This window comes from Dipodomys merriami, unplaced genomic scaffold (genome assembly GCF_024711535.1).
Source record: "Dipodomys merriami isolate MVZ:Mamm:240054 unplaced genomic scaffold, mDipMer1.0.p SCAF_7, whole genome shotgun sequence".
Lineage (NCBI taxonomy): Eukaryota > Metazoa > Chordata > Mammalia > Rodentia > Heteromyidae > Dipodomys > Dipodomys merriami.
The window spans coordinates 69,883,699-69,900,847 of record NW_027206290.1 but is presented as its reverse complement, the minus strand read 5'-3'; the positions used below and the strand labels follow the sequence as shown (position 1 = coordinate 69,900,847).

General features: G+C 44.1%; 1 protein-coding gene across 1 annotated transcript in view; it reads right to left on the bottom strand.

The window, feature by feature from the left end:
• Positions 1 to 6,592: 6,592 nt before the first annotated feature.
• Positions 6,593 to 17,149, bottom strand: part of Kif3b (kinesin family member 3B) — a 48,222-nt gene continuing 37,665 nt past the window's right edge. The window contains exons 6-9 of the mRNA XM_070007036.1: positions 15,787 to 15,900; positions 15,074 to 15,179; positions 12,361 to 12,539; positions 6,593 to 9,992 (exon numbers count right to left, since the gene is read on the bottom strand). Of these exons, the coding sequence (XP_069863137.1) occupies positions 9,896 to 9,992; positions 12,361 to 12,539; positions 15,074 to 15,179; positions 15,787 to 15,900 (496 nt within the window). The 3' untranslated portion in view covers positions 6,593 to 9,895. The remainder of the gene's footprint in view (positions 9,993 to 12,360; positions 12,540 to 15,073; positions 15,180 to 15,786; positions 15,901 to 17,149) is intronic.

Genomic DNA, 17,149 nt, shown 5'->3' with positions numbered 1-17,149 from the left:
CACACACACACACACACACACACACACACACACACACCTATATAAATATACATTAAATGACATGTTAACTAGACAAAAAAGACTGTACAGTTTAAACAAATCTTACACAGCTTTACATTTCAATTTTTAAAGGAATTCTATACAGAGTAGTTAAGTGTTTTATGGACAAGAAAAACAAAACAATAAAAATCTGGAAATTCAAGTGGGGCGCTGGTGGCTTAAGCCTGTAATCCTAACTACTCAGGAGTCTGAGATCTGAGGATTGCGTTCAAAGCCAGCCCTGGCAGGAAAGTCTGTGAGACTCTTATCTCCAATAAACCACTAGAAAATCAGAAATGGCGCTGTGGCTCAAGCCGTAGAGCGCTTGCCTTGAGCTGAAGAACACAGGGACAGTGCCCAAGCCCAGAGTTCAAGCCCCACGACCAATTAAAAAAAAATCTAGAAATTCATGATCTAAAGCATGTTAAATTCTGGTACAGCTGAATATTAGGCATCCATTAAATATAATCTAAATGTATATATACTAACTGGATATATGGTTCACAACATATGAGTCAGTGAAAATAAGTGTTACCTATGAACATGTGCATTGTTATTGTTCATTTACTAGGGACTGAATCCAGAGCTTTATGTATTCTAAGCATATAAACCACTGAGCTAAATCCCCTAGTGCCCTGTATATGCTATAAAGGTCAAACTAAAAGAACACACACAGACACACAGAGGCATCTAAAGATTATCAGCTCTGGTTAATGGAAGTTCTAATGATTTGTATTTACTGTAGTTAAATGTTTCTGTATTGTCTTGTTTTTCTGAGAAAGGGTCTCACCCAGGCTGGCCTCAAACTTTCCATGCTCTGGCTTTGGCCTCCCAAGTGCTAATTACAGGCACTCAACAACTGTTGTTACTATTGTTTTAATGGAGCTTATACTCGAGGTATTGTGTTCTAACTCGGTTTGTATGTGTGTGTGCACACGCGCGTCTGCGCATGTCCTAGAGCTTGAACTGAGAGACAGAGCCCAGGCCCTCAGTTCAAGCCCATGGACTGGCACCAAAAAAAAAAAAAAGAAGAAGAAGAAAGAGGATGAATAGGGCTATAGTAGATTGTAACTACCAAAACAGAACGATGAAACCTGCTGAAATTGTTAAGGAAAGGGAGATAAAGAGAGTGATAGAAGGAGTAAGACTGATTGGAATAGATTATAAACCTGTGTGGAAATGTAACAATGAAATCCTCCCCTAATGTAAAAAGGAGGAAGAGCAGAAGGCAGGAGGGAGGTGGGAGGAGGGAAGCAGAAGAGAGCACAGAAGCCCAGACCTGTGGTCTCCAGCTCTTGGGAGAATGAGGAGGAAGGATTACCTGAGCCCAGGAGTTTCAACCAGCCTGAACAATGTAGTAAAACTATATCCTAAATAAAATTATAATAAACAAATGAGTGACTAAATTCTCCACAAAACTCCATGAATAATGCTTTCTATTTCCACTTTACAGATGGCAGCCTGAGGCTTAAAGAGGACATGTGATTTTCCATAAGTACAGATCCTATAAAAGGTACAAAATTAAAAACAGGTCAGTGGTCTTATCTTTACCCTTGCAAATAATCCACCCCTGGCCTTGGAGATGGGAGGTACCACCTGTGATGGAATCCTTAACTGTCCTTAACTGACTAGTAATGAGAACACCATCACAGCAATTAGCATTCAGGGAGTACTTGCCACATACCAGGCACTGTTCCCAGCCTTTCTGTGTCTGACTCTTATCAGCTACGGATAGCACACTTGCTCTGATCCAGTTTTGACAGTAGAAGAATCTGAGGCCCCAGGGAGGTTAAGGAACTTTGCCCGAACTAGAAAGCTGCAACCCCGCTCTATACCACATCAATGGCACTGCTCACCTTGAGTTTTCTTATTTGTGAATGGAGTTTGGGAAGGGCAGAATGCACAGACCATGACACAAGAGTCATAAATAGCATATGGAAGTTATGTTTGTTTGCCTGGATTAGGAACCTAAACACCCAAACCAACAACAGAAGTTTAAATTCTCAGCTCTCAGTCTGAGCAAAGGGCTAGCTTTGTGGTTCCATTCCTAGTACTGCCAAATGTACATTATCTCTGCCCTGGGAATGCCTGGGTCCAATCCAAGGGTACCAGGACCTTGGATTCAAGCTGAAACACTCCTGGAATGCTCTTCTGTGCCACAGAAAACTCCTGGCAGAATAGAATTTGTTGGCCAAGCCCAGAAAACCTGTGTGAACAATAGACAAAGTAGGCATGTGGGGGGAATTGCTTTGTTATCTCAAATATTAGCTTAGGAGAAAATGCTGGAGTGTACACAGGGCTGTGCTTCACTTCCCACCCACCACCAAAAGCCTCCATGGGCTTTCCCTCTATCTTCCAAATGTGCCATGGAATGGAGAGCCTTCCCAACTCTGCATTCCATCTTAACTCCAGCACACCAGACTTTGCAGCAACACTTCATAGGCTATGAAGTCCAGCACAAGGACAAGATCCCTGACACACAGATATGTGGGCCACATAGTCCCTAGAGCTGTGGCATGTGGCCTCTCCCTCTACCTAGTCCACACTCTATCTTAAAGTCCCTGGTTGGCTCTGATAACTGAAGCACACAAGGACAGGTTAACCACAAGGCTAGTAATAAAAACGGAGGATGAAATGGGACAGCTGCAAGAGCTACGGTTATATCCTTGACACATACCACCAATGACCAGGTGGCAGATGTGACCACCACATGGTCCCTGGAGACCAGATTCTTGAAGCAAACTTCAGTTCGATGGCAAACATAGTCTAAGAGGACCTTCCAAAATCACAGGCCCCAAGATGAAATTATAAGCCCAAAGTTCAAAACATAGTTTGAAAGATTTCATCATTTTTCCCCCCAGAAATAATCCATATGAGAACACAACTGAGTTGGCAGGAATGTCCAAGCTATCCCAGTACCCTGTTGTGCATTGGTCCCATGAATCAGTCCAGGGCTAAAGCCAGACTTATGGTCTTTTTTCTTTTTTTTTGGTCGTGGGGCTTGAACTCTGCGCCTGGGCACTGGTCCCTCAGCTCTTCAGCTCAAGGTAAGTGCTCTTCCACTTGAGCCACAGCGTCACCTCTAGTTTTCTGGTGGTTTATTGGACATAAGCATCTCACCACCTTTCCTGTCCAGGCTGGCTTTGAACCATGATCCTCAGATCTCAGCCTTCTTAGTGGCTAGGATTACAGGCATGAGCCACCAGCACCTGGCTAACTTATGGTATTTCTAATATTCAATTAATTCAAATCATCTTTTGACCTCTTACCTTCTGATTCAGGACTATTCTCCACCAATAATGATTTAAGCTAAGCCAACCTATTGGAGAGGGTAAGGGGCCAGTATGCAGTTTGAGCATATTCTATGAAGAAACCCAATTAAGAAATGTTTCTTGCCAGGCACCAGTGGCTCATGCCTGTAATCCTAGCTACTGAGATCTGAGGATCAAGGTTCAAAGCCATCCCGGGCAGGCAAGTCTTGGGGTCCAGGTCATGAGGCCTGAACTCTGGGCCTGGGCGCTGACCCTCAGCTCTTCAGCTCAAGGTTAGCGTTCTACCGCTTGAGCCACTGCGCCACTTCCGGCTTTTTCTGTTTATGTGATGCTGAGGAATCGAACCCAGGGCCTCATGCATGCAAGGCAAGCACTCTACCACTGAGCCACCTTCCCAGCCCAAGTCTGTGAGACTCTTATCTCCAATTAACCACCAGAAAACTGGAAGTGGTGCTTGGCTCAAGTGATAGAGTGCTTGCTTGAGCTAAAGAGCTCAGGGGCAGTGCCCAGGCCCAGAGGTTCAAGATCCACGACCGACAAAAAAAAAAAACAAAAAGAAATGTTTCTCTAAGTCACACAGGCCATTATCCTTTTGTGCTGAGCAAATTTCTTGGTAATTTTTTGAAGGTCTATAATTTTCCTGCAATATCTTTCTCTCTAGAGCAGGACTGGAGTCACAGCTCAGTGGAAGAGCACTTGACTGGCATGTGTGTAAGGTTCTGGGTTCCATTCCTAGTGCTGCCAAATGTACCATGTTACTTCTTTGTGCTACAAGGTCTTCACAAATGCTATTCCCTATCTCTTCACAAATTCCTATCTCTCTTCTCTTGCCAAGATGATTCCTGTCTTCTAAATCTTACCATGAATACATTTGGTCAGAGAAATGAAATACCCTCCCCATCTATGTCAAGCCCCCACCATTCTCCTCATGATACATATCAAATTCACAATTCTATATCTGTGTGCATTTGGTTGACACTTCATTTGAAGTGCCAGCTCCATGTGGGTAGGAATTGTGGTAACACTGCATCTATCCATCCAGTGCCAACAATGGCCTGGCACAGGGCTGGGAAGGCGGCTCAGTGGTAGAGTGCTTGCTTTGCATGCATAAGGCCCTGGGTTTGATTCCTCGGCACCACATACGCAGAAAAAGCCAGAAGTGGTGCTATGGCTCAAGTGGTAGGGCACTAGCCTTGAGCTGAAGAGCTGAGGGATAGCACCCAGGCCGAGTTCAGGCCCCATGACCGACCAAAGAAACAAACAAAAACAAAAACAAAAAACCAGAATGGTCTGGTACATAGAAGGTACTACTTATTTAAGTGGTTAGCTGCTTTTCTTTAGGGTTTTCTAGAGATGGCATGGCCAGTACTGAGTTCTAGTTTCTTGTGATATGAACTGATTATGGTGTCTTCTCTACTCAAGGCCTTATTACAGGGGCTGGGAAGGTGGCTCAGTGGTAGAGGGCTTGCCTTGCATGCCTGAGGCCCTGGGTTCGATTCCTCAGCACCACATAAGCAAAAAGAAAAAAGCCAGAAGTGGCACTGTGGCTCAAGTGGTAGAGCGCTAGCCTTGAGCTGAAGAGCTGAGGGACAGTGCCTAGGCCCAAAGTTCAGGCCCCACGACTGGACCCCCCCAAAAAAAACCCCAAAAACAAAAACAAATCAAGGCCTAATTACAACAGTAACCACATTTCTGAAATGACTTTAGGGCACATCCTACTTGTTGCTTTCAATGCATTGCTAATCCCTGCAAGTTGGAGATTATCTCCCTAACTTGACAGATAAGGTCCCCAGTGTTCAGAGAGATAAATGAAATTTCTCACAGTCACAGAGCTAGTAGAATGGTGATGCAAGAATTCAAATCCGGCTCAGAGTATACTATCTGAGCTCCTGCTCAGTGCTCCTTTTCAGCAAGGGTGCTGGACCCTCTGGGTGCAGCCCAGCAGGCCTAAGAGTATGAAAAAAACCACATGACAGTGTGACCCAGTTTTGGTATTTCTTTCCTGGTGGTAAGCAACACAAAACCCTTTTGTGTTTTAAAAAAAAGAAAGTCATTGATATATATTAACATATAACAGATAATAAATTTGGAAGTATTTAAAAACAAAACATGATAGTAAAAAGAACCTTTCATGCTTATTGCCCAGGCCTGAGTATCTTAGGCACCTCCAAGGAAAAATATACAAGCACTTATCTTTCCCTCTCCTCCTCCACTGCTCCCTCCCCCATGCCTCCCTCTCTTCCTTACGTTCTGCTATGGCCTTGTACATGGTAGGCAAGCAATCTATCAAGTCTCATCCCAAGTACTATCTCTCCCTTATTACACTATTTTTTTTTTTCTTTGCCAGTCCTGGGGCTTGAACTCAGGGCCTGGGCACTGTCCCTGAGCTTCTTTTGCTAGCAATCTACCACTTAAGCCACAGCACCACCTTTGTCTTTTTCTTTTCTTTTCCTTTTTTTCGGTCGGTCACGGGGCTTGAACTCTGGGCCTGGGCACTGTCTCTCAACTCTTCAGCTCTACCACTTGAGCCACAGTGCCACTTCCAGTTTTCTAGTGTTTTATTGGAGATAAGTCTCACAGACATTCCTGCCCGGGCTGGCTTTGAACCATGATCCTCAGATCTCAGCCTCCTGAGTAACTAGGACTATAGGCGTGAGTCACCGGCACCCAGCTAACCTCTGGATTTTTCTGTGTATGTGGTACTGACTTCATACATGCTAGGCAAGCACTAAGCCACTTTCCCAACCCCATTACACTATTTTTTAAACATCAACATTGCAACTCAATTGTGTGTGTGGGCGTGCATGTGCATGTGCACACTGGTTCTAGGGCTTGAACTCAGGGTCTGACACTGTCCCTGAGCTTTTGTGCTGAAGGCTAGCACTTTGCTACTTGAGCCACAGCTCTACTTTCAGCTTTTTTTTTTTTTTTTGTCAGCCAAAAGAATCTTGAACTCAGATTCTGGGTGCTGTCCTGAGCTCTTTTGCTCAAGGCTAGTGCTGTACCACTTTGAGCCACAGCACCACTTCTGGTTTTCTGGTAGTTAATTGGAGATAAAGGTCTCATGGACTCTCCTGCTGGCTTTGAACAGTGATCCTCAGCTCTCACACTCCTGAGTAGCTAGGATTACAGGCATGGGTCACCAGCACCTGCCTGCAACCTGATCTTGATTCTCTACTCCCTCTCCCCTTAATCTAGAAAAATTGAAAATGTTTAAAGAAAATGGCAGTGTGTCACTATAGGCACATCATTTTCAAAAGCATTACTCATTTGAGGACATCTTTTTGTAGGTACAATAAATCTGATTGATTTTTATTACACATCTTAGTTTAGAATCACTTTTACATTCCTAGACAAAGAGATGACACAAATAAATATCAATTGTAAAACTTAGAGCCCCAAGTATTGGCATATTCTTTGTCTAAAGGTAGCCAAAGAGAAGGTCAAGATCAATAGTAACTCCAAGGAGCCATAGAGCCCACCACCTCCTGCCCAGGATCCTGCCCAGGATTGTTATTTTCCGAAATAACCTCAGAAGCATTGCATTCAAAAAACAAGGGCAGGGAGAGAGGTGCCAGGTTTTGAAACAATACAAGACAGAGCCTTGCATGGTAAGACAACTGCCAGACACCCTATTCTTATCTAGTTCTCTCCGAACACTTTAAGTATGGCTTTTAGAGTGTATTAATCGCCCCAGTCTCATCCACTGGTGATGTCAGGGTGGTCCACAGGGTTGTTGACAATACACCTGGACCTCAAGTGGGCAATGTGAGGTACAGTGATGTCCTGTGTTAACAGGGAATTGACACTTCTCAGGAACTTGGCAATGAGTCTACATTCAGTGAGGGAGGACTTATAAGAGTCAGACGGGAAAAGCAGAGAGCAGCCCAGGCCTGAGCTGTAGAACACTCTGGCGCCCTTGGTCATGGAGGTGTGGGTGGAGCATTCAAACAGCATGCAGGCAGGAGACGGGGAACAACTCGAAACTATGTCAGTCCTTAGAAAGTGCTTCATGCCTATGATCCTTGATTTTGCATCCTTGGGTTCTGAATCCAGGGGTCTGGGAGATGTGTGACTTGAAAGTATAAAGCTAGATACATTCTGATAAGAGAGTTGCATACACAGTCTCAAACTCCTTCTCCCAGATGGTCTTCTTCTATCCTGCTGAAGATTTCTTTCAGACTTCACTAACTGCCACTGGCATGAGGCCCTCCGCTGTCCAGGATATCCTACCAGGACTACAGATATGAAAACCTGCTACACATTTGGCTCAATTCAGAACCCAGAGCAGCAGCGTTCTGGTGGCAGCAAGACGTTTTACCATCTGTTCTACTCAAGTATTTGTCGGATCCATTTTGAGAGAAGAAAAGCACCGGAGACTGCTTGGGAAGAAACATGTTCAGCTCCACATGGGCACGTCCTTCTACTGAGTCCTCACGGACCACTATCTGAACACAGTAGAACAAAGCAAGGCTGTATGGGTTTTGCCGGTCAGCCTGGCTGCTTCTTGTGCCTTCTTGGAAAGGTTCTACATGTCACTTAACTACCCTGGGTCTCTAGAGCCACCTTGAAACATCAGTATTAAGGTATAGCGTTATCTGCAGTTTTCAGTTCTCAGGTTTGCTACATTTTCAGACTAGCTGTAAAGAAATGTGGTGTGAGGAACACATGTCACCAGCCGATAATTGTCTGAGGCCACACAGCTCATCATTTGGTTTCTATTAAGCAGGCAAATTCTTAACACATAAGGAAGAAATCGGGTTTGGTCCCAAGGAAAGATGAGGGATGGTTGCATTATGTCCTGGGAACTGCTGACTAGGGGTCCTGGGGTCTGAAGAAATGGTTACTGAAGAAAATATACACTACAGACAGCAGGCGGATCTCTATTCTGCAGAATGCTCAGACATTGCACTTGGCTCCCTCCTGGTTCCCACAGGTTCTGATCCAGAAATGTGTCCTCGGGACTGAGCAGCTGAGTTAAAATGTTACTCAGGGCCCACCTGAGCTGCCACCTTCCTGAGGCACCGTGCCAGCAAGGTGCACCAGTGTGACAGACATGGGAACTCAGTCTGTCCCCTGAGGCTTGGCTCATGGACTCAGACACCCATGTGGAAACACTTTCCAGCCTGGATTAGTCATTCAATGGGCAACAACTGCACATTAGTGTATTTCTACAACTGGGTGAGTTCTTGATTTCTGTCTCTCTTGCACACACACTGTGGACAGAGAGAACAGGCCCCATTGTGCTCATACACCCACACCTTTTTATGAGCTTCTCTTGGGGGAGAAATGAATAACTTTTCACTTAACGACCAACATAAAACAAAGTTTCGAATCTCAATAATACAAAGAACTAAAACTTACAAACAAAACCAACTAGTCTATGTAAACGGGAATTGCGAACTCTCTCCTCTGAGCCTATTCAGCTACCCAGCCTCTCCTTTTGAGCCCCTTCAGCTTACCTGGCAGAGCCACAGTTCTAGGAGTTTTAAGCTGAAGGCAGGCAGCATTCTGGCATTCTTTTGTTTCCATCTATATGTCTTCCCCCACCCCCAGCTCTGAGTCTCCTGTCTCTGTCTCTACCTCTGCATCTGCCTACTTACCCTTCTGCTCTGCCAATATGTAACAAAACAAGGACTTCAAAAATGTCCCTATATGTGGCTTTCTCCCAACTCTAATCACATACAGAGAAGTCAGTAAGCATCCCTTCTACAAAACAGACCCTTTGCAGAGCACACTCTGGAGGCAGAGGGTGGACCTACTGGAGGACACTCGAGTATGGAGGCACAGGGAAAGATGGTGACAAAGGAAGAGTAAAGTGACATGGTGAATGAACATGGCACCAGCTTATAGACAGGTCTCTGACAATGGTCATGGTGTTGAGGTTTTAAAGAAACTGGTCCCTTGAGTCTCCAAGGAGGCAAAGGGAATGAATGCTCTTTCTTCTGCTCCTGGCAATAAGCCCTTCGGGATCAGGGACTGGGGGATATCCCCTCACTCAGCAGATCCCAAATACAGATCCAGTTCTTCCTGAGGCCCACAGAAGTTAAATTGCTGGTCATGCCCCCTTAGGGCTTTGATCCACATGAGATTTCTCATTTCCCCGTACAAGAACAGATACCTACTCAAGTTCCAGGGCTTTCACATTTGACCTCATTGTCATTTTAAACTGAGGCTCCACCATACATGGTCCTGAGAGACCACTGACTCTACCCTATGGTTTAATAAGAAAGGAGCCAAATGTGAAGAATAGGCTAGAAAAGGAGAGGGGAGAGGAAAGGAGGAAGGCAAGGAAGAAAGGAAGCAAGGTCATGGTCAATCTCTTGCAGTCCACTTAGACTTTGCACTTTACCTTACCCATGCATTTCTGAGATGCAATTTAAAGGGCGTTTCCCAGAGGAGCTGAGTGCCAGATTTGGACCAGCACATTCCACCAGATTAAATTGGCTAATCTGCAAAGAGGCCATCACTTCTCCTCAGGGGAACGGTTCTGAGTTTGGGCTCAAGTCCTCTCTGCAGCTTTGTGCTCATCTCTTCTCTCAGAAGGCAATGCTGTTCACAGCCTGGGAGAGGGGGCACTGGTGTTACTTGGGAACCAGCCCCCGAGACTGTGGATAAAGCTGAGATGCAGGGGTTCCTGAGGATGAGGATGAGGACCCCGACTTCCTGCCACTCTTAGGCCTGCAAAAGTTAAGCACATGTGGATATTACACATCTGTAAGTGCCATAAACAACATTTGAAGGTGGCCTTTTCTCAATGACCTGAAAGCCAGAATACCCTGAAACAATAAACCCACTAAGCTGGCCAAGCCTCAAACTTGGGTGGGAACAACAGGCCAGCCAACAGAGGTACAAGACCAGAGGTGAGAGACTGATGTTCACTGTTAAAAGCCAGACTGGGCTGGGGCTGGGAAGGTGGCTCACTGGTAGAGCGCTTACCTTGCATGCATGAGGCCCTGGGTTCGATTCCTCAGCACCACATAAGCCAAAAAGAAAAAAGCTGGAAGTGGCGCTGTATGTAGCTCAAGTGGTAGAGCACTAGCCTTGAGCTGAAGAGCTGAGGAACAGCACCCAGGCCCAGAGTTCAGGCCCCACGACCAACAACAACAAAAAAAAGCCAGACTATCTGCCTTGTGAAGGTTAAAATGTGTTTGTGACTTAACTAAGTATTACTATCCACACTACTGTGAAATCTGTGAAATTTATATAATCACTTAATCTCAATTTAAAAAATATTTTAAAAAAAAGCCAGACTATCCTCTCCCAATCAGTAACAAATATTAAGCCAGTATGGTGGTACACACCTGTAAGTCCCAGCTACTTGGGAGGCTGAGGCAGAACTTTAAGACAAGCGTTGGCAACAGAGGAACACTTTTTCTCAAAAACTTACTTGTGGCAAGTGCTGGTGGCTCATGTTTTTAATCCTAGCTACTAGCTTACGCAGGAGGCTGAAATCTGAGGATCAAGGTTCAAAGCCAGCCCAGCAGGCAAGTCCATGAGACTCATCTCCAATTAAGGATCAAAAAAACCAGAAGTGGACTATGGCTCAAGTGATAGAGCTCTAGTAGCCTTCAGCCAAAAAAACCTGAGACAGCATCTAAGCCCTGAGTTCAAGCCCCAGGACCAGTAACTTGTTTCTGGGTAGAATTTTTTCATTATTTGTTTCTACTCATTTGTTTTCATAAAAATAAAAATAATTAAAATGAGAGATTTTTTTGTTTTGTTTTTAATATAGGGTCTCAGGGCTGGGAAGGTGGCTCAGTGGTAGAGTGCTTGCCTTACATGCATGAATCCCTGGGTTTGATTCCTCAGCACCACATAAGCAGAGAAAGCCTGAAGTGGTGCTGTGGCTCAAGTGGTAGAGCGCTAGCCTTGAGCTGAAGAGCTGAGGGATAGCCAGCGCCCAGACCCAGAGTTCAGGCCTCACGACTGACAAAAAAAAATAGGGACTCGTTGAGCTGGGAAACTTGCCTAGCATGCATGAAGTCCTGGGTTCTATTCCTCAGTACCACATAAACAGAAAAAGCCAGAAGTGGTGCTGAGGCTATAGTGTTAGCCTTGAGCAAAAGAAGCTCAGGGACAGTGCCCAGGCCCTAAGTTTAAGCCCCAGAACAGGCAAAAAAACAAACAAACAAACAAAAAACAACAGAGGGGGTGGGGAGGAGATGGCAGGGCAGGGATGGTAAGGGGAAACAAAGGAGGCAACAATGCTTAATAATAAATGTACTCAGTACCTCGCTGTGTACGGTATTTTTACAATAAAAAAAAAAACTTATTAAAAATTAAAAAAAAACAGTCTCACTACATAGGCTAGGTTATCCTTAAACTCTAAATGCTCCTGTATCAGCCTTCCAAGTGCTGGGATTATAGGCATGTCACACCATACCCAGTTTCCTTAAACTTCTAACCTAGACTTGAATACTGTAGAATTCTAATTTCATGTCAAGTAGATGAGGTAAAGTTAGCATGAAGGCTCAGAGCCTGGACTATGTATTACTTAAGATAGACCCAGGCTTCTATGCTGGCTCTATGACTCCCTTGCTGAGATTCCTTGGACCTGGCTACTTTCTCTAATTCACCAAGTCTTGGTTTTCTTATAAAATGGGGCTGATGATGACATTTTATTTTTACAAGAAATCATTAAGAGAGTTCCTATAAAGCCATTAGAAGTACTTCGCATCTGGCAGAAACTGGATTATTAGTTATTCTGTAATTCAGTAGGCCTGAATCAATCATAAATAATTGTGGTAATAATGATGATGATAATGGAATAAGTGAATAAACATAAGAGAAATAAGGCAACAAAACCTAGTATGATCTTACTTTGTCCTTGTTCAATGGTGCTCATGTGTGTGTGTGTATGTGTATGTGTGTTGCGAGGAATCAAACCAGGATCACACATATGCTAACCAAGCACTCTACATTAAACTGTATTCCAGACTTTTTTTTTTGAGGGAGGGTCAAGCTGGCCTACAACACTGGCCCTCCTACCTCAACCCCAGCCCTCCTGCCTCAACTCCCAAGTAACAGGTCACCAAAAGCCACTTACCTGGCCTTGGATTTCTTATTTGCCGTGCTTTCAAAGGATGATGCATCCACTTGTATCTCATCTTCATCCTGCAGAGCTGCATCCAGTGCAGCCTGGACCTTGGGAGCAATGGCTGGACCTTCATAGTCTCTGGTAGTCCGGCTAGGCATGTCCAGCTCTAAGAGCACAATGTTTTCGGCCTGTGGAAACACAACCATCACCAGCCAAGTTGGCCTCCATCAGACACAGAGAGTCCAAGCAATCTAGAATCCCTCTGAGAGCGGAATTGCACACTGCTTTGCTACTTAGAGCCTGCCAAGAGCCTGCCTAGAACGAACAATTTCATTTTTTTCCTAATGGGATTAAAAATGATTTTATACTCTATGCTTTTCTGTATTTTTATTTTATCAATGAACATGTCTTATGCCCTAAGAGTAGTTATTAGAGAAAAATTAAGTAAAAAACCTATTTATTGCAGACAATTTTAAAATAAATACAAAAGAGTATAAAGAAGAAAACTGTCACCACCCATAGTCTCTTACACAGGCTTTTCAGCTACAGGAGGAAGGAGGCATCTGGCCTATGGCATGTGGAGGCTGGGCCTGGCATGGCTGTGCCTGTCATTCCACACCAGATTTAGCCCTACTTTATAACTGGCCTTATAGACTAACTCCTTCACTTGATGTCCTGTGGTGTCTTGAAGGGTAGAGGGGGAAGATCACCAATACACATGTCATCTTCTTCCCTGACTCCCTCCAGCAAGAGGAGTCGGCTGCAGGTCTCCTGAGAGGGCAGGGAGAAGGGGCAATGCAATAAGGTGAGGACAGGGAGGCCCCATTCATCAATTTTAGAGATTGAGATGTGCATAGAATTTCTGCTGATAACATATGCTCAGTAATAAAGAACATTTGAGAATCTTGGAATTAAATTCTAGCTGTGGGTCATGTTAGGCCTCTGGAGAACCATGTGTTTGATTTGTAGGCTTTAAAGTCATTTTTCTAAGTTTAAACCACCAGTTTAACTGGTAAGATATGCACCATATCTACAACTTAGAAAAATGCTTTTTGAGGATCCTGTCTGACCTACCGTTCATCTGTCTCTGTGTAAAATCACACCTTAGCAAGCTGTTTGCTTTTGCTTTTATTTTCTTTATTTTAAGTAACTCAGTGCCAGGAAGAACAGACTCTGAAGACTTACTTTATCTTAATCTTCTGTTTTGTTTTGACTCCAAGAAAACACCAAAAGCAGTTAAAATTTCTTAAGTGAAAACTCTTTCATTAAAAAAATACTGGCTGTTGATATTTACAAGATATAAGCAAGAAGAAGGAAATTTAAATTGAGTATACTTCCACTAACCAGAATAGCTAGTTCACATTTTCACATATTTTGCATTAGGTAGTTAGATTCATATGTTCCCAGAATAAACTGGTTTTTTTTTTTTTTTTTTAATTTTCAGTATTGGGAGATAAAAGCCCAGGGCATTGGCACATCCTACCACTGAGCTACAACTCCAGTCCCTCCCTCCCCCCCTCTTCCTATTCCTCCTCCCCCTCCTTTTTTTAGCAGTACTGCAGTTTAAACTCAGGTTCTTACACTTGTTAACAATGCCTCCAGTCCTTTTTTGGCACTAGTTATTTTGAGATAGGTTCTCCCTTTGAGGTTGTTAGGCAGGTGCTCTACCTGAGCCACACCTCCAGCCTGAGTTACATGTTATGAGTAAGATCTCAAGTTTTTTTGGCCTGGGCTGGCTTATGCTGAAATTCTATTTACCTTCCTCATAGTTGGAGTAATAGGGGTTGGGAACATCATGACCAGCTTTAATTGAGATGGGATCTTTATTATCTTTTTGCCTGGTCTGACTTTGAACTACAATCCTCTAATCTCTGACACCCAAGTATTTGGGACTATAGGTGTGAACTACTAGTCTCTATAGCACTTTTACTAGAAAGTATTTTGAGGTTGTTGAATAATCCCAAATTATGTCATCTTTGTTTTCCTTTTCTTTCGTGTGTGTGTGTGTGTGTGTGTGTGTGCGCGCGCGCGCGTGCGTGCGTGCGTGCCTGGTTAATTGGAGATTTCAGACTCCTGAGTGCTAGGATTACAGGCATGTCACCAGTACCCAGCTCTTATTTATGTCATTTTCAATGACTACATGATGGAAACCCACAAGCTCATATTCTCATATCAGAAATTTGTGTTCTTTCCAAGGCTTCCATAGAACCATCTTGAACCTTCCTGTTAATGTTTTCTGTTCATTATGCAAGTCACGGCACCATTTATGTTAGGTTTTTAAAAAGAGGTAGCCGAGTAAGAACTGCACCACGCACGTGGTATTCAGGTAAGGGATAGGTTTATTCAGTAGACTTGCTGGGACCAGGCAAGGTTGGCACTCCACGCGGCTGGCAAAAGAGAGAGAGCTAGCAAAGAGAGAGGAAAGAGAGAGAAAAGAGCTAGAAAAGAGCAGAGAGAGCAGGAAAAGAACAAAGAGAGAGAGAGAGCTCTGTTCATTATGGACAGGATATTTGTACTCGCTTCTTAACCTTGTTGGTAAATCTTACTCTACTTTCCACGTACTATTTATTATTTTCTTGTTATCTGCTATAACAATATATGTTCTCAGTATCTCTAGAAAGAGTCAGAGTACAGAAGTTTGAAGAATGGTGTCTAAGGATTTATGTATAATCTACACTCCTCCAAAAGATAGAGGAGAAAAACCCATAAACAACATGCTTACCCTGTATCGGGCCTCTGGCCGAATCATCATGGACATTCTTGCATGTTGGCTCAGGGGTCTCTTGTACCCCACAGCAGAGACTGGCCGCTTCATCATCTGCTGATTCCTGCAAACAAACTGCAGTAGTTAAGGCCCTGCTGGAGAACACCCCACAGCCCCAGACCAGGCTAGTGGGACAACCACTCAGAGAGACTCTGACCAAGACAGACCCAATGAGTAACTTGTAAGACTGAGGTTGATGGAAGTGGGGAAGGAGCTGTTTAGCCTTTCTGCTTGAGCTGCTATCTGATTCATATGTGAGAATCCTGCTTCTTTTAAGCTGGAAGGGATCCCAAGCATGCACCAGTTACACAGCAGCCATGAAGCATAGCTACCCATACTCCCCATTCCATCTCCCCAGCAGGGCCCAGGAGCAGACCAACACAACCTAACACTCTGTACTGCCCCTTATTTGGCCTAGAAAACTTCACCTGACAGAGAAAATGCAAACTCAGGAATATGGCAAAGGATTTTGTTACAAGTGACAAAGTTTCCAAATTCCTAATATCATATTCAGTACCAAACTTTTACCCCATGGACCTTGGCAGCCACAAAGTAAAAGTTGAAATGAATCAAACTCTGTTCCTCCACCACTCTGCAGCCACATCCAGACATCAACATTCTTTTTCCCTCCTTCCCTCTTGTAAGTTTACTTAAAGTTAGCAGTGACTTACTCCAGTCTGGTTATAGGATGTAATTTCCAATGATCTTCCTCTTCATCAAAGTAAGATCTATTCATAATTTTATTCTTTTCTTCCAGAGGGATGAAGTTTTCTATAATAAGATGCCTATAATAAGAACACACAAAAAAACAAATGAAAACAGATGAAGAATACATACACAGCCAGGGCAGTGATGCATACCTATAGACCCAGCTACTTAGGAGGCTGAGGCAGGTGGTTCATTTGAGCCCAGCCTGGGTAATACAACAATACCATTTTTACAAATAAACAAAACAGTGTTGGTTATTTGGCATAATGAATCCACAGTAATCAGTTAAGAGTCAAGTCAGTCAGCAAACATTTACTGAGCTTGTTATTATGGGCCTAAAATCCTTCACAGAGCTGGGATATGGATGTCAAGGGCATCTAGTCCCTTCCCTTAGACAAAGAAGTTAACGATGCAGCACTCTACAACAATCAGTACTATGTATAGTCCCTCCCAGGAATATGGAGCCAGTATTGACACCCAGGATGAGCAGCATGATGATGTGACTGAAAACAGAGTGCAGAGCTATCCTAGGGTGAATATTGGATACCCAGGGTATCTGTCAGTGAACCACCAGTGCTGCTAAGCCAGGTCCCTGTTTTCCAAAATGCTGAACACAAATTAGAAAGTAAGGGCTGGGAAGGTGGCTCAGTGGTAGAGCACTTGCCTTGCGTGCCTGAGGCCCTGGGTTCAATCCCTCAGCACCACATAAGCAAAAAGAAAAAAGCCAGAAGTGGTGCTGTGGCTCAAGTGGTAGAGCGCTAGCCTTGAGCTGAAGAGCTGAGGGACAGCACCCAGGCTCAGAGTTCAGGCCCCACGACCGGACCCAAAAAAAAACAAAAAACAAAAACAAATTAGAAAGTAAAAAGTCTCCCTGTAGTCCCTCAGTTTGTTACCCAAGCTTGAAAACTGGCCACTTTAACAAACCAGGATGAAAAGCAGGAACAATTTCAGTCTCTTTTTTTTTTTTTTTTTTTTTGCCAGTCATGGTGCCTGAACTCTGGGCCTGGGCACTGTCCCTCAGCTCTTCAGCTCAAGGCTAGTGCTCTACCACAGCACCACTTCCAGCTTTTTCTGCTTATGTGGTGCTGAGGAATCGAACCCAGGGCCTCATGCGTGCAAGGCAAGCACTCTACCACTGAGCCACCTTCCCAGCCCCCAATTTCAGTCTCTTAATGCACTAAGAATGAAGACTATTCATTCAGTCTCTTAATGCACTAAGAATGAAGACTATTCCTGAGAAGATTCTCTACATAACCAGTGCTGAGGAAAAGCATCAAACAGCTGGGGCATGATGATATACACCTGTAATCTCAGCTCTTAGGAGCT